At 50.9% G+C, this 17,457-nt stretch overlaps 1 protein-coding gene across 1 annotated transcript in view; it reads left to right on the top strand.

Annotated features, from left to right (window-relative positions):
* Positions 1-17,457, top strand: part of CFAP57 (cilia and flagella associated protein 57) — a gene marked incomplete at both ends in the record, with an annotated part of 76,980 nt that overhangs the window by 46,004 nt on the left and 13,519 nt on the right. Inside the window, 7 exons of the mRNA XM_082834377.1 lie at positions 548-738; positions 4,311-4,484; positions 5,511-5,669; positions 8,727-8,870; positions 15,294-15,410; positions 16,741-16,875; positions 16,957-17,100. Coding sequence (XP_082690503.1) covers positions 548-738; positions 4,311-4,484; positions 5,511-5,669; positions 8,727-8,870; positions 15,294-15,410; positions 16,741-16,875; positions 16,957-17,100 — 1,064 coding nt within the window. The remainder of the gene's footprint in view (positions 1-547; positions 739-4,310; positions 4,485-5,510; positions 5,670-8,726; positions 8,871-15,293; positions 15,411-16,740; positions 16,876-16,956; positions 17,101-17,457) is intronic.

Below are 17,457 nucleotides of genomic sequence, written 5' to 3'. Positions count from 1 at the left end.
CCAGTCTATAAACAGCGTACATTTATCCCCTGGAACTCACCATGGTTTTTGCTCCTGTGTATTTACTCATTGATTAAACACAAATTAAACACCTACTGCATGCCAGTAGGAGGTAGGAAAAGTGTGGGTTTGGAGCCTGATAGGCTGCCTTGGGTCCCATATTCACCTGGACTTGCTGGGTGCTCTAGGGAATCACCTAAGCTCACCAAGCCTCAGTTTACTGTCCCATAAAATGGGGGTACTAGTACCCATTTTGCACACTCAGGGCATTCTTCTTGGCCCTGAACCCACAAATACCCCTCTGCACTTTCCTGGAAACCTTTCCGCCTAGATGGTGAAGGGAGGAAATCGGGCTGCCAGACAAAACGATGGCGTGGGGGGCCCGTGAGGAAGACAGGTGTGCATTTGTATCTCGCCTGTGGAGGCAGGAGCTCTAGCTGGTGCTGGAAGGGGGCCCAAGGCTGGAAAAGCACCCAAGGCTCCCCTGGGTGTCCCTGAGGCTGATGCTACTGTCCCTCCTGAAATAACCTTCCTTGCTTCTCTCCAGAATGTTGCAACAACCAAAAGTTGCTTCTAGAATATGAGAAGTACCAGGAGTTGCAGCTCAAGTCCCAGAGGATGCAGGAAGAGTATGAGAAACAGCTTCGGGATAACGATGAGACCAAGAGCCAGGCCCTGGAGGAGCTGACTGAGTTTTACGAGGCCAAACTGCAGGAGAAAATCACCCTCCTGGAAGAGGTACTCGCAGGAAGCAGAGCTGTGCCTCCCTGTCACGGTGCCATCCTGCAGGCCTGGCCTGGGAACAGCCCAGAGAGCTGTGGGAAGCCTCGCTTGACCTCCATTTCCTTCCCCACCTTCCTTTCCGAGTGTGTTTCGTTTGGCCTTGTTTTGTGCTGTTTATATGTTTGTTTCCCTGGCGGCCAAGGGACTCCCTGAGCTGGGAGGTGCTCAGCTTTTGAAACTAAAGTTCCTTGGATAGACTAAGTTCATAACTATTGTTCTCTCCTAACTGTACCTTCGAGCCTTAAGCACTGGGGAGAGCTTTCTAGAAGAAGCCTCTAGAACTGGAGAGGAACAGGGACCTGAACCATGGGAAAGGTGGTTGCCTGAAACCCCTTCGTAACTTCTTATGTCTTGCAAGACATTGTAAGCTAGTGAAATCATTCCTGCGCTGACTCAACAAACACACACTGTGTCTTATTGGTTTACCAGCCTGAGTGCTGGGTGGTGAAGCGAAGTGAAACATGGGGCCAGGTTCTCAGTGGGTGAGAAAGGCGGTCACACAGGCTGATATTCATCAAGGTGTAGACGGGACAGTGGGGAATGCAGACACAGCACCCACCCTGGCCTGCAAGGTCTGGAAAGGCTGGCAGGAGCTACTGAGATCCAGGAGGCTTGGAAGCTGGAATTAACCAGGAGACTGGGAAATGCAGGAGGTTAAGAACATACAGGCAGGGCAAAGTCATAGACTATTCAAGCAGTTGGGTTGCCAAAATATCTCGTTTCCCAAGATGAAGGGAAAAATGAGAGAGGCCAGATGGTGTCCTTTTTGGCACGAAATTCTGGCAGACGTTGTCGCTGACAGTGAGAGGGCAGGAGAGTCACGAAAGTGTGGAGTGATTTTTGAAGGGAATGAGGAAGGGAGTGACTAAGAAGGGGGCGGGCAGGTCTGTAGCTGAAGGCGCAGCTGAGGTCTGAGAGGCGAATTCTGGCGGCGTCCACCCAGCAGGCCGTGCGCTATTCCACAGCAGGGCTCAGCAAATAGGTGTGTGAGAGAGGAAGGCCTGGAGCCGCCCTGAGCCGGAGCTGGGGCTTCTCTGGGTGGTGAAAATAAAGGTTGGCTGGTGACCTGCCATGGGGTCCGGACCAGAGAGGGTCAGCAAGGCACCAAGAGTCAGTGGAGGAATCACGACCAGGCGAGGGGACGTGATGAGGTTGAGAGCTGGGATGGTGCACCTGGGATCCAACAGAGAAGTCACCTGTGCTCAGAGAGCAGGGCCGGTATTTTAAGACTTCAGAGGCGGCACCATTCCAGGGGGTGGACCTGAGAGTGGGTGCGGGAAGATAAGGAGCAAAGCACCAGGAGACGTTCTAGGATCCTCTGTAACCAGCCTGGTGATGGCAGGGAAGACGGTGAGTTGACATCCAGAAGTCTTCGGTGAACAGGGAGGGTGACCAGGCAGCGGGGGATATATAGGTGATGAGAAGTAGAGGGTGGAGGTCCCGCAGACCTGGCAGAGGCTGAGCTCTGATAGCAGAGGGGGAGCTAAGAGATTCCACCCGCACCTGAGCCCGGCCTGCTTCCAGTTCCACGGCGTGAGGAATGTTCCTTCGCTGCCCTGCCCACCTCCCCAGCCCCATTTCCAGCTGCCCCTGTCCAGTGATGTGGAGCCTCTGGGATTTTCCTGCACAACCTCTGAGCCCCTGCTCAGGATGATGCCTCTTCATCTAGGCACTGTTTGCCCCCTCAGGGACCCAGGACAAGAGCTAACTCCTTGACGATTCCTCCCTAACCCTTCCCTCCCACAGGGCTAAGCATCCCTCCTCTGCGTTCTCAGGACCCCCGGGCCCCTTTCACCCATGTGGCTTACACAGCAACATCGTGGTTTGCAGGGCTCTGATTTTAGGGTGAATGGGTCGATCCTCCCAGAGGGGAGAGAGGCCAGCCTTCCTCCCACAGTGATGACAAGGCTTTTCTTCTTTTGAGTCAGTAAGATTTCAACTCAGAACCTTCCAAGGGAGATTCGTCCCGAGTGCCATCTTACTACCGGCTGGGCTGCTTCTACTTTTTAGCAACATCTCCCAGACCAAGAGCAGGGGCTTGCGGGCCCCTCTAGGCTGCAGTCGGAGCCGCCCTGGCCAGGCTTCTGTCCAGCAAGGGTCTGGTGACGTGATGGGCAAAGAGAAGCCTTTCTCAGGAGGCCACTGAGCCCAGTTTTAAAACCACCTTGTCTCACTCAACCTCCAAAACACTCAGTCCAGGGATGGTACGTGCAGCCTGGGAGAATACCAGGGTCAGTGTGAGAAGAAAGCCATTGACTCTACCGTGATCTAAATGTCCACCCCTGGGCAGCAGTGAGCAAGGAGGAGCCCTGCCCCAGTCACTCCCCAAACTCCACCAGGCAGAGCTCGTTTTCCCAGCATCTGGGCTCTAGGCTTTTCCTCGTTCAGCACCGACATGTACCAGATATGTGCTGGGTGTTCACTGCAGTGGGTGGAGATGTGGCCCTGCCGTCAAGGAGCCTCTGTGTCAAACAGGCATTTACAATATAAGGTAAAGTGATGGGGACGTACAGTATTCACACGGGAAATGTAGCTGAACCGAGAGCCGGAGGAAGAATAGGAGAGAGCCATGGGAAGATGCTGGAGTCAGAGGGACAGCGGGTATCCAGGCTCAGCAGCTGAGGACCATGCACACTGCGGGAACTGACGTTAGTTCACGCTGGAGAGAGCCTGGGGTGGGAGTGATGGCTGAGGCCAGGGAGATGCACTGGAACTGCCTCCTGAGAGCCTGTGGACCCATTTCAAGAGTCTGAACTCTACCATGAGGACAAGGGTGAGCCAGAGAAGGCTTGCAAGTGGGGGTTGGCATGACCAGGTGTGTGGTTTAGAAAGCTCCCCTCGACTAGAGAATGAGATCCGACTGGAGGGAAGCATGACCAGAGGCAGGAGGCCGGCTAGGAGGCTGACAACAGTCCAGGCAAGAGATGACAGGGGCCTGGGCAGTGGCAGAGGCATAAAGTGGATGGATTCAAGAGGTGAAAAGGACGGGATTGGTTGGATTAAGGAGGGGGAGGGTGGAATTAAAGCTTCACTCATTCATTCAGATATTTATTGAGTCCCTACTGTGTGTCAGTGTGCGTTGTACACTGGGAACTCCTGGTGGGCGTGACAGACTGGGTTTTTGCCCTCGAGGAGCTTACATGTAATGGGAGAGACAATCAAGTAATTCCACAAATAAATATAAAGTTACAAGCGTCACAAGTTTAGTGAGGGAAAGATAGAAGGGGGCTGGTGTCAGTGTGAAGAAGACCAGAGGTGGAACAGGGTTGGGGGATGTTGGTGGGACAGTGGTTGAAGTGATAGAGCCCAAGGCCTGATCTGGTAGGGAAAGGGAGACAAACAGAAGGACAGAAAGAAAGTGGAAGGGTCCAGGGACCCATGGCCTTGGTTTCCACTACTGTACTAACACTCGGTCTCCCATCCCCATGATAGGCCTTGTATGTTCACCTCGTCCCAGGCCCTCTGAGCACAAGGGTGCCGCGTGTCCCCTCTTCCCTGGGCACACACTCTCCCTCTCTCCGAGCCAGGCACAGGAAGATGTCAGGCAGCAGCTGCGCGAGTTTGAAGAGACCAAGAAGCAGATTGAAGAAGATGAAGACCGTGAGATCCAAGATATCAAAACCAAGTATGAGAAGAAGCTTCGGGATGAAAAGGAGTCAAACCTGCGGCTCAAAGGAGAAACGGGCATCATGAGGAAGAAGGTACCAGGCTGTTCCCGAGAGGCCTGGGGGCAGACCAGGGCCTCACTACAGAGAAAGCATGGGGTGGGTAGACGGACACGGAGCCGGCTGATGGCGGCTCTGCCCCGGGATGACCTGGCAAGATCCCATCTGAATGTCCTCATCTCCAGCAAGCGGGTTAGGAAAACAGCACTGGCTGGTGTGAGGGTTCCCCCTGCCCAGACAGGCAGACAGATCCTTACCACATCGTCTGACGGGGTAACCATCGGAGCTCCCCCTCCTCTTTCCTGTTTGCAGGGACGGTGAGGTTCACCATGACACTGGTGGACGCCCTGGGCTTTCATTTATTGGCAAGTGGGATTTAGAGTTTTCAGAGCTCAATATTTAAAGTGGAAATGCAGTCTTTGGAGGTGAGATAGATAAAGTTTTCACCTGGAGGTGTCCTCAGGCTCTCAGTGCAGGGATTCAGGGGTGCTCCTGTTCAGACTCTGTGGGCGGGAGAAAGATTGGGAGTATAGGATGCTTAGGTTATAAGGCAGGGGAGATGTTTGTAGTCACTGATGGCTGAGTGAGGAGGCATTCAATTCGTAGATCCTTATAGAATTGCCAGTTGCCCTGAAACGTTTAGCCTAAGAGAAGCCAAGTTCAAAGCAAGCTCATGTTCTTTCCTATTAGAAATCACACTACTAGTCAATCCAGGGGACAATCACATCTCCCCTTCTTGGACATGACTAAGATGGCTCATCATTTAGGGCCCAACCTCTGCAACCTCGATGGGGCATGGATCTCAGCCTTTCAGGGTCAGTGTGGTCATGGAAGACTCTGGATCTGCTGGGGGAACTGGTCTCTCTGGAGCCTCTTAAGGCAGACAGCCCTTCTTCACATAAGGGGATGGGACTGGATCTTGTCGGACAGAATTGTCCCCTGGGAAGTTCCTGACTGTCCCAAATTCTGATGGGGAGCTCTTAAAGTCTACAGGCAGTCAGGAGGAATGGAGATGAGTTCACAGGCTCTGGTGGTCTCTGTCATTGCTGTTTGTTCCTCTAGTTCAGCAACCTGCAGAAAGAGATTGAAGAGCGAACCAACGACACTGAGATTCTGAAGGGAGAGCAGGTGAAGCTGCAAGGAGTCATCAAGTCCCTGGAGAAGGACATCCTGGGTCTCAAGCAGGAGATCCAGGAAAGAGACGAGACGATTCAGGATAAGGTAAAGGTACATCCTGTGTCCCGCCTCAACTCCCGCCTAGACGGACCCAGGCAATGGGGACACAGCTCAAGAGACAGGGTCCCTGCCTTCCTGGAACCCATTTATTGAACTTGATGGGGGTGGTGTGAAGTGCCTACTGTGTGCTTGGCACTGGGCTAACCGCTGTAAACACATACCATTCAATTCCCCCAACAACCCCAGGGACCATGAGCCACCCAGTTGTATAGCTCAGGAAACTGGTTCCGAGGGGTGAGTGTCTTGCCCAGGCTCGTACAGTTCATAGGTGACGGACTTGGGGTAACAACCTGAGTGCTGACTGCCAGGACCCTGCTCGCCACTGCGCCAGGCATCCCAGGGTGACCATCCCATGGACTCACTCACCCCATCGCCCATGTGGTCCCCCTGGTCAGAGAGGAACTCCCCCGTGGTTGGCCCTGTAACCACTGGATACCCCAGAAAGTGGTATCATTTTTCTGGATGGCTTTCTCACAAAACACTAAAAGAAACACATCACATTTTGTGAGGCACACCACCTCCGTATCCAAAATCTCATATCCTCCTCCTGGGCAAATCCAGGCTCCGCACCCTCCTCTCCAGTCCCTCTGCCATTGCTCCCTTAGTTGGACACAACTGCTGGGTGGTTGAGAACGCAGGTTCCAGCCTAGTGAGCTAGGTTCCAGGGCAGCCTCTGCAATTGGCCACAGGACCTCAGGCAACTAATCCAAGCCTTGTTTCCCCACCTGTGGATGTGGCCCTCAGGGGCTCTGATAAGGATGAAATGAGACAGCGCACATATCATTTCTGCAAGTGAGCGTTTGCATTTGTATCTGGGCATTTTTTAGGGAGGAGTCAAAGCTCTCCACAGATTCTCACAGGGTTTTTTTTTTTAATTTAAATTTTATTGGAGTAGAGTTAGTTTACAAAGCTGTATTAGTTTCAGGTGTACAGCAAAGTGAATCACTTATACATATACCTATATCCACTCTTTTTTAGATTCTTTTCCCATATAGGTCACTACAGAGTATTGAGTGGAGTTCCCTGTGCTATACAGTAGGTCCTTATTAGTTATCTATTTTATATATAGTAGTGTGTTTATGTCAACCCCAATCTCCCAATTTACTGCTCCCCCCAACTCAAAGTGGGTTTTTGACAAGAAAGAGGTTAAGACCTCTAGAAAATTGCACCAGCCTCCTAACGGGTCTAACGGGCCTTCCTTCCCACTTCCCATCCGGGCTCCCTGCCACCACACTCTGTAATTATTGTCACTCTTCCACTTAAAATTCTTTCACACGTCCCACCTGCCTGTGGCAAGGGGCAGCAAAATTTTTTTTTCTATAAAGGGCAAGGGAGTAAATATTTTCAAGCAGTGTGGTCTCTGCCACAGTTGCTCAGTTCTGCCGCAGTAGCATAAAATCAGCCATAAACAAGACATCGATGAATGGGCTTGGCTACATTCCCATCAAACTTTATGAAAACATGGGCTTCCCTAGTGGTGCAGTGGTTAAGAATCTGCCTGCCAATGCAGGGGACACGGATTCAAGGCCTGGGCCGGGAAGATCCCACATGCCGTGGAGCAACTAAGCCCCTGCGCCACAACTACTGAGCCTGCGCTCTAGAGCCCATGAGCCACAACTACTGAGCCCGCGTGCCACAACTACTGAAGCCCGCGCACCTAGAGCCTGTGCTCCGCAACAAGAGAAGCCACCGCAATGAGAAGCCCGCCCACCACAACGAAGAGTAGCCCCTGCTCGCTGCAACTAGAGAACAGCCTGCGTGCAGCAACAAAGACCCAACGTAGCGAAAATAAATAATTTTTTTTTAAGTATAAAAAAAAAAACTTTATGAGAACAGGCGGCAGGTCAGATTTGGCCCGAGTGCTATAGCTTACCAACTCCTGGCCTCCGGGATAAATTCTCAACTCTTTAACCCAACATGGAAGACCCTTGCCTCTCTCCCCTCCTCCCCTCCAGGCTCACCTCTCACTGTCCCCATGAACCACCACCCTGACTCACACAAGTTGTTCTCAGCACCCTCAATACACACCACGCCTTCCATGTGCCTCCCTCTTCCACAATACCTGTCACAGTGTAGGTTTACATTTGTTGACACATCTGCTTTCCCAGCTAGTGTGTTTCTCTGTAAGGGTAGGGACTGTGGCATATTTCTATTTGGAATCTCCGACCTTGGCAAAAGATCTTTGTGCAGTAAATGTGTGGTAATGGATAGACCTACATTCCAACTACAATTGCCTTGCAACAAATTACCCCAAAACGTAGTGGTGGAAAACAACTGTTTTATTATGCTTGCAGATTTTGTGGGTCTGGAATTTGGACAGGGTACAACGGGATGGCTTGTCTGTGTCCCCGATGTCTGGGTCCTAGTGGGGCCTCAGTTGGGTGACTCCCGCAGCAGGGGGCTGGAAGACCAGCCTCCAAGGTGGCTTCTTCATCCCCATGTCCAGCCCCTTGACCAGCATGGCTGGGAGGCTGAGCTTAGCTGGGACTGTTGACAGAGCACCAAACATGCTCTCCAGCCTGGAGGTCTCAGTGTAGGAGGACTTTTCACATAGCAGATGGCCTCCCAGAGCACGTGTTCCAAGAGAACCAGGTGGAATCTGCTCGGCCTTTTCCAAGCTAGCCTGGGAAGCTATGCAGCATCACTTGAGTTTCATTCGTTGGATACAAGCAAACCATAAGTCCAGCCAGATGCAAGGGGAGGGAATTAGACACCACCTCCTGATGGAGAAGCATAAGAAGCACGCTCTTCTCTTGTAGAAGAGCATGTACGACAGGAGATGCTGCCCAGGTGAGCTTTGGAAAACACAGTTGACCAAAACCTATGTCTGAATGGGTGAGTGAATGAATGTAGTCCTGGCACGGAAGCCAAGAAGTCAATGGTTCCCTCTGGTGGGGGATCCGGCCTTTGTGTCCCCAGCAAGGGGAGCAGTCTGTGGCCTCCTCAATCAGGAGGTCACAGGATTTGTGCACTTCGCCTAAAGGGATCCCGTACCGGGGCCTCCTGGTAGCTCTCTCAACTTCTCTCTCCTCTCATGCACAGGAGAAGCGAATCTATGATCTGAAAACGAAAAATCAAGAACTAGAGAAATTCAAGTTTGTGCTTGACTACAAGATAAAGGCGCTGAAGAAGCAGATAGAGCCTCGAGAGAGCGAGACCAAGGCGATGAAGGGGCAGATCCAAAAGGTGAGACGCCATCTGGGCCCCGGGCCTCCTTCCCAACCACTCCTGGCTGGCCAGGAGGGAATGAAAGAAAGCTCTCCTGGGACTTCCCTGGCTGTCCAGTGGCTAAGACTCCCATGCTTCCACTGCAGGGGCTGTGGGTTTGATCCTTGGTCAGGGAACTGAGATCCCGTATGCCGTTCAGCACAGCAAAACAAAAATTTTTTTAAAAGAAAAGAAAAAAGAAAGGAAGCTCTCCTCACAGCCCCTCCCTGCTCCCAAGGTGTGGGCAGCATCCACTCCGCAGAAGAAGCCACGGGGAAGGCCCAACGGGGGTTCGGTGGTGCAAAAGCAAAGTGCTTTGGGATTTGGCTTCCCCCGGGGCCTTGGGGTGGGCTTTGGACCTATTTGGACCACGGTTGCTGGGCCTTCAGCCACCAGGGGGCGATGTGTACTCAGCCACCAGCCTGTCCACCAGAAAGTACACCCCTCCGGATTCAACACTTTTTTCTCAGGCTAAACATGCTGGTGGGGGCCCTATGCAAGGCCATGGTGTTTGGACTTCATCTGATAAGGAGTGTAGGAAGTCATCAAAGGCTCTTGAGCAGGAGAGTGGCAAAATTAAGAGTGTGTTCTGGGAAGCAAACAGGAGGGACGCAGAGAGGAGAGAGATCAGAAGCAAGGGACGAGGGCTTCTGAGAGCCCAGTGGGGTACAAGTGTTCCCCTTCGGCCCCTCTGCCCAGTACGCAGGGCATTTCCTTATGACGTGTTTACCTGTCAGCCTCCCCACACTGGGCAGTGAGCAGCTGACAGTGGGGTCCACGGTTCATCTAAACGAGCGTGGTCCTGACCTCCCCCTCGTCCAGTTTCCCCGTTTCTCAGTCAGTGGCACCACGATCCACCCAGGTGCTTAACGTAGAAGTGTGGAAGCCATCTCGGTTCTTCCCTTCTCTTAACTCCTATATCCAAGTCACCAATGCCTATCTGATCCATTTCCAAACGATATCTCAGATCCAACCCTCCTTGCCCTCTGCTGCCATCACTCCAGTCCAAGCCTACATCATCTCTCTTCTGGTCCTGACTCCAGCCTCCAGTCTGGTCTCCACATAGAGACCACAGCAAACCCCCAGTGGTATCTCCTCCCACCTAGAATGAAGCCCAGACTCCTTACAGAGGCCCTGCGTGATCCCACCTCAACCAGCCTCTCTAGCCATATCTCCAGGCTCCTTCCCCGGCTCCAGCCTGCAGGCTTTCTGACAGTTCCAAGGACAAGCACCTTTGCTGCGCTGCTCCCCCCGCCCAGAAGGCTCTCAGATCTTCACACGACTGGCTTCTTTGCGTCTTTCACGTCTCAGCTCATGTGTCACCTCTCCAAGGAGGTCTTCCCTGCCACCCTATCCAAAACAGCCTCCTACTCCCCCTCCATCTTCTCTAACTGTGCTGAGCAAAGCTAAAAGGGTAGCAGAGTGTACCGATGGCCCAACTAGAATTGGCTCCACAAGGGCTATCGTGGAGAAAAGCAAAGCTAAAAGGGTAGCAGGGTGTACCGATGGCCCAACTAGAATTGGCTCCACAAGGGCTATCGTGGAGAAAAGCAAAGCCTTTTCTCCAGGAGGCCCAGAAAAGAGGCCACGTGGTGGGATCAGTCCAGGGCTGGGACATCCAGAGAGGATATGTCCTGTGACGATGACTTTCTCCCTGGCCTCTGGGATAAGGAAGGATGTTCCCAGCTGACCACAGAGCTGCCTCCTCTGGCCCTCCTGCCATTCTTGAGTGACCTCAGGGCCCAAGAATGGCAGCCTGAGAAGATGAGAAAGAGCAGGGGCCCTACCTGCCTGGAAAGCGGATGCACCGCAGGCCCCTGGCAGTCACAGCCCCACTTCTCCCACTTCATCTGACATATTTGTCAACTGCACTTAAGGTTGGGTTGGTTGCCTTCCACTGCAACACACCTGAGAGATTATTCACGTTCCCTTCAGTAACTGGACCAACCACGGCTTTGATCTTCAGCAGGGAATAGGCCACCCCCTTGGGAAACAGGGACCCCTCCTGCCCCACCCCAGGTGCCAGTTGCTGCCAGGGCTGATGTCTGGGCCCAGTTCCTTCCCCAGGGGCCTGTGACCTGGTGGCTTCCCTCTGTGGGTCAGACACATTAGGCCCACCTGCTGTGGACCTCCTGTGAAGTTCCTTTCCCTGCAAGAAGGAAGCTGCAAGCCCTTGGCTCCTTTGTAGGACTGAGACATCTGTGCCTGAAAACAGAAAACTTCCCCGACTCGAGTGCCTCCCCTCACAGACACTCTTGCAGCTTCTCTTTGATGAAACGTGACTGTCTCCTTCCTAGGGCAGGAGTTTCCAGAACCTCATCATTTTACTTCACACTCTGTTATTTCTTCATCTAGTGCAGGTTTTCTCCACCTCGGCACTATTGGCGCTTTGGGGTGGATAATTCCTTGTTGTCGGGGGGCAGTCCTGCACATTGTGAGATATTTAGCAGCACCCCTGGTCTCTACCCACTAGAGGTAGAGACAGTCCTCCCCCAGGGGGTTGTCCTCCCCCTCCCCCAGATATGCAACCAAAAATGTCTCTAGATGTGGCCACATGTCCCCTGGTGGGGCGGGGGTCAAGATGCCTCTCCCCAGCCCCCGCTCCCCACTAAGAATCTCTGAATGTGATGAGTACCACCTGGACGAGTAGATGGAATTTCCACTCCAGGAAAAGGATGCTTGTTCCCATTCACTGGCTAGTCTCCTGGCTGACCAGCCAACTACTCAAAGTTGACATATTTCTATGTCAATCTTTCTATGAAATAGATTCTTTTTACTCTCGGCATGGTTTGACGCTTTGCTCATATCACTTCCTTTCCAACCTAATCCGGTCATTGCTGACTTTAAGATTGTAGAGAAAGAGGCACAGCCAGCTGCAGGCACCCAGGCCTTGGAGAAGCCCCTTTCTCTCTTGCAGCGGCCGTTTCCTTGGTCTAGGGCACCAGCATCTCACCTGGGCCACAGCGGCAGCCTCCTGACCAGGCTACCTGGCTCCAGTCTTACTCTCTCCGGTACAGCCTCTGCATCAGGCCTCCTAAGGTGCAGATCAGATCATGCCACTCCTTGGGTAAGACCTGTCAGTGGCTCCCTGAACTTTCAGGATAAGGGCCAAGCTTCTGACCTATTTAAACTTCTGGGCAGGGTAAAGTCCGAGCTTCACACCATTCCAGCCTCAGCCCCAGGCTCCTGCGTGACCCAGCTCAGCTGACCTCTCTAGGTCCTCTCCCACTTCCTCACACGCACCCCTCCAAGGTCCAGGGGTGGCTGGACCACTTGCAGCCTGCAGAGATGTGCCTGGCTGCCCATGCCTCTGGTCCTTTCTGTGCATGGCTGTTCTCTCTGCCTGAGATTCTCCTTCCCAACTTGTCCTTAAACCCTATGCCTCCTACAAAACCCGACGGAGCGTCCCTTCCCTAGGTGCCACCCCTCAGCTGCACTGTGCACACACAGGGCCCTTTCCGCCCTGACTGCTGATGGTGTTGATCCTACTGCACGTGAACTTCTCATTTACTTCCCTCTAATCCCTCTAGACCCGGGGCTTCTTGAAGAAAACTGCCTCTCAGTCAGGTCTGTATCCCTATGCCTGTGACAGCCTGCCAGTCCTTTCTAAGGGATACATTCTTTGTTAGCTGTGTAAACATCCACACTTGCTCTGTGTCCTCTACCAGGCGGCTCCACATAGCTCTGCCAACATTGCATGTTTATCTTATCATTCTTCCAGAGGCAGGTTGTTTCAGGCTCTCCTCCCTTCCCTCAGTCTTGCTTCCCTTGGCCTTCTATACCTGCGATGCATTCATTTATTCATATGTTATTCATATGAATATTTATTGAGAGCCGCTTTTATGCCAGGCGTTGGGTCAAAGGGCTACTCTGTTCGTACAAAATGCTTCCTGTAATTAGGCTAACATTCTTCCAAACGCTGCCCCTTCCTGTCCAGGATGCGGCTCCCTAGGGCCTCCTGGTACCCGAGAAGCTGGCCGGGAGCCTTGAAATCTGGCCGAAGGGCCTGCGTTAAGCTAGAGGGGCTACTCCATCCAGCCAGGAAAAAACCCCGTGAACTCCCCATCCCCCTCAAAATAGTCAGCAAACCTCTCCATCCACCAGATCCACCAGATCTGGCATGTCAGTCAGACTGCACTCCTTTGCTTTTGGCAGGAGTTAAATCAAAGACGAGCTCACCTACAGCTGATCTCATTCTAATCAGAAGCTCTGATTGTTACTCACCTGTCCTTGGTTGATACCCATGTAACAATGAATAAGAGTCAGAAGCTCATGGGTAGCTTCTTTTTTTTTTTTTCTTTTGAAGATGAGGCCCTCTGAAGTTGTATTTTTCAGACCTTTTCAACAGAATGATGAGGCAAAGATTCCTTCTCAGCCTCCTCTTTTCTGTTTTATGCCTTAGACTGGGGACACCTACATGCTGGTCCCTCAAAACTTTCTGCTTGAGGGTCGGCCCTGATGATTTGTGGCCCCAGAGGGTCAAGATTCACTCATACAACTTCACAAAGTAGGACAAGGAAGCTGCTTTTCTGCAGAAACTTGCCTCAGGTTCCAGGTTCCAGTCAATTTATAAGGAATTCAAGAAAAGAAGGAAGGAACAGGGAAACTAAGGGCAAAAAATTCATAGCCGGGCTATAGAAACACATGATCTGGGTTAACATTATCAGCCAAGGGGTGGGGAGCTTTGGGGACAGCGAGGCGTAAGAAGAAAGGTTCCTTCCAGTGTGGGAACTAGAAGGGAAGTGCCCTGGTAGCAGGGGAAACATTCCCACTGAAAGACTTCAGTTCTCAAATATAATTTTCATTCTCTGACTTTCTTCATTGAGGTACCACTGGTTTATGATGTTATGTAAGTTTCATGTGTGCAGCATTCTATTTCTTTTGTTGTTGTTGTTGTTCTTTTATTTATTTATTTACTACTTTATTGGAGTATAATTGCTTTACAGTGGTGTGTTAGTTTCTGCTTCATAACAAAGTGAATCAGTTATACATATACATATGTTCCCATATCTCTTCCCTCTTGCGTCTCCCTCCCTCCCACCCAACAGCATTATACTTCTACTTCCATATGTACTACAGCGTGTACAGTTTCCGTCCGTCGCCGTACAGTTGCTCCCCTTTACCCATGTTGCCCTTGCCCTGCCCTTTTCCCTCTGGTAGCCACTACTCTGTTCTCTGTATCTATGTGCTTGGTTTGTTTGGTTTGTTCATTTATTTTGTTTGTTTTTTGTTGTTTTTCTAATTGAAGTACAGTTAATTTACAATGTTGTGTTAGTTTCAAGTGTACAGCAAAGTGATTCAGTTATACATATAACTTTCAGTTTATTTTCCATTATAGGTTATTATAAGATATTGAATATAGTTCCTGTCTATCCTTATTTACCTCTTTTATATATAGTAGTGTGTAGATGTTAATCCCAAACTCCTAATTTATCTCCCCCCACTCCACCCCCTCTATCCCCTTTGGTAACCATAAGTTTGTTTTCTATGTCTCTGAGTCTTATTTCTGTTTTGTAAATAAGTTCATTTGTATCATTTTTTTTAGATTCCACATATAAGCAATATCATGATATTTGTCTTTATCTGACTTACTTCACTTAATATGATAATCTCTAGGTCCATCGATGTTGCTGCAAATGGCATTATTTCATTCTCTTTTATGGCTGAGTAATATTCCATTGCATATATGTACCATATCTTTATCCATCATCTGTCGATGGACATTTAAGTTCCTTCCATGTCTTTTATATCCCAAAGGTGAATGAAATCATACAGTATTTGTGTTTCTCTGTTGGGCTTATTTCACTTAGCATAATACCCTAAAGGGACCCATCCATATTGTTGCAAATGGCAAGATTTCATTCTTTTTTATGGCTGAATAGTATTCCATTTGTGTGTGTGTGTGTGTGTGTGTGTGTGTGTATGTACCAAAGTTTCTTTATCCATTCCTCCACTGATGGGCACTTAGGTTGCTTCCATATCTTGGCTATTGTAAATAATGTTGCGATAAACATAGGGGTGCATATATCTTTTCAAATTAGTGTTTTTGCATTCTTTGGATAAATACCCAGAAGTGGGATAGCTGGATCCTCTGTTATACAGCTATTCTTAATTTTTTGAGGACTCTCCGTACTGTTCTCCATAGTGGCTGCACCAATTTACATTCCAACCAACAGTGCACAAGAATTCCCTTTTCTCCACATCTTCTCTAACCCTTATTATTTCTTGCCTTTTTGATAATAGCCATTCTAACAGGCAGGAGGTGATATCTCACTGTGGTTTTGATTTCCCTTTCCCTAATAATTAGTGATGTTGAACATTTTTCATGTGCCCATTGGCCATCTGCATGTCTTCCTTGGCTTACTTTCTTATTCTTGACTCTTTTTCCCCTGTTGTCTGTAGATGGAAACTGAACTGGAGCGTTTCCATAAGCAGAACACACAGCTGGAGCTGAACATCACAGAATTGTGGCAGAAATTAAGAGCTACTGATCAGGAGATGCACAGAGAGAGACAAAAGGTGTGAGGATTTTCAGAGTCCGGCAGCTCTTGGATTCAGGAGCTGGCGCCTGTCTGCAACGGGCAGCTGGCTTTCAAGAGACAGAGCCAGCCCGTAGTTAAGATACACCCATTTTAACTCGCATTCTTTACTTGTTCACAGCCCTGCCCTATTTCAGGCTCATGTAAATTTACTTAACTGAATCCATCTGAGACTATAAAATGACTTTGAGTATAGTGATCAAGGAGCTGGGAAGCCAGTGTTATAGGAATGCTCACAACATTGGCTTGTGTGGCCTGGGAAGGAACCTGTTCAGAGAGATCATCTGTAGTCGGTGGTTAAAGCCTTGGCTGCCAAAACAATACTGAGCTAAGAGGACCTCAGAAATCGCCTATTCTGGTCTCTCTATGTAATAAACAAGGAAAGCAAGGTCAGAGAGATTAGGAAGTTAGAAACCTCACCCAGCACCCACAGCTAGTGAGCACATACAGAGCCAGGGCTGGGAACCCAGTCTTCTGGTCCTGGGCCAGGACTTGGCTGCACCCTCACCCCCTGGCACAGAGCACCTCGTAATGTCGGTAGAATCAGATTGAATTTTTCCACCCCTCACATTAAGGATTGACTCTGTACTGGGTAATACTAGAAGCTGCAGAGCTATCAACGTGAACGGATACAGATCCTGCCCTTCACAAACTGAAGAGGTTGACAGGTGATCTGTGGCATGTGCATAGTAATTAGCAGCCAGCCAAGGCTGAACATTATGGAACGTGAATAAAGAGCTGTGAGAGTGAAGAAAAAGGAGAGTCTCTCTAGGTCAGGGGTAGGGGAAGATGGGTATCTGAGAAAGCATGATGGAAGAGGGAGGACGTAGCCCAAGTTTGCAGATGAACCAGTCTGCTCAATTTTGTCATTATCTTCCCTACCCACTCACAGCAGCCCTCAGGAAGGAGAAACACTGGGTGAGCTAACAAAGGGGCAGGGAAGCCCTGGCACAGGGGTCTGCAAGAGAGAATCGATGCTCTGCATCTTGGCTCCGAAAGGAGTAGGTGACCACTTGCACCTCTTTTAGCCTTTTAAGGCCTGTGGTCCTGGAAGGAATCTAGAGCCAATAAAGGAATCAGTGTGTGCTGCCTCCTAAAAATGCAACTGTTCAGGCCAGGGACACAGGAGTTTTAGGGCCTCTCCCTCTGGGCGAGGTGCCCATCTAGGCCTCTGGGCCCTGTGTGGCCCCTGGTGGTCAACGGTGAAGTCCTAGATGAGGTGTCTCTTGTCCCTTTAAGCAGTCACAAGGCTGCAGCCCCTGACCCTGGAGAGTCCCTATAGGGCTAGAAGTAAATGCCTCTGCTTGCAGGAGCGGAACTTGGAGGCGCTGGTCAAACAGTTTAAGACGGACCTTCACAACTGTGTGGCGTACATCCAAGAACCCCGGCAGCTGAAGGAGAAGTTCCGCGCTCTCTTTGAGAAGTACGTGCAGCGGGCAGACATGGTGAGCTCTGCCTCCCTTTCCGCCCTCCCCTGCCCTCCAGGCTCTCCCCTCCCTCACGGTGAGCTCCTCCTGCCCCATCAGGTGGAGATCACAGGGCTGAACTCGGACCTGCAGCAGGAGTACAGCCGTCAGCGGGAGCACCTGGAGAGGAGCCTGGCCACCCTCAAGAAGAAGGTGGTCAAGGAGAGTGAGCTGCACCGCGCGGATTACGTCCGCATCATGCAGGTACCTGCACGCGCCCCTCAGCTCCCTCGAGGCTGGGCCGTCAGAGACAAGAGAGCCTGTCAAGGGCCCCTCCAAGACCACTGTCCTCAGGGTTCCCCAAATGTCCAAGGGACCCACTAGCTTTCTCCAAAGCTCCTTCTTTGACCTGTCTCCTCTGACCCCCCCAGAGCTCATCCTGGCGGTGACCATGGCCCAGAGCCCCGCCAAGGAGGTTTTCTAGGCACTTCCATGCCCACTCCTGCCCCTCCAAGATTCGTTCATTTCTGCCCCATCTCACTTCACCAGCCACCCGTTTCTTTTTTCTACTCCCATCTTTATCCAAAGCACTCCTGCATCCTGCCTCACTCCTCTCCTTGG

Source organism: Leucopleurus acutus (genome assembly GCF_964270905.1).
Source record: "Leucopleurus acutus genome assembly, chromosome: 2".
NCBI lineage: Eukaryota > Metazoa > Chordata > Mammalia > Artiodactyla > Delphinidae > Leucopleurus > Leucopleurus acutus.
Note: the sequence above shows the minus strand (reverse complement) of the source record. Positions and strands in the feature narration are given on the sequence as shown.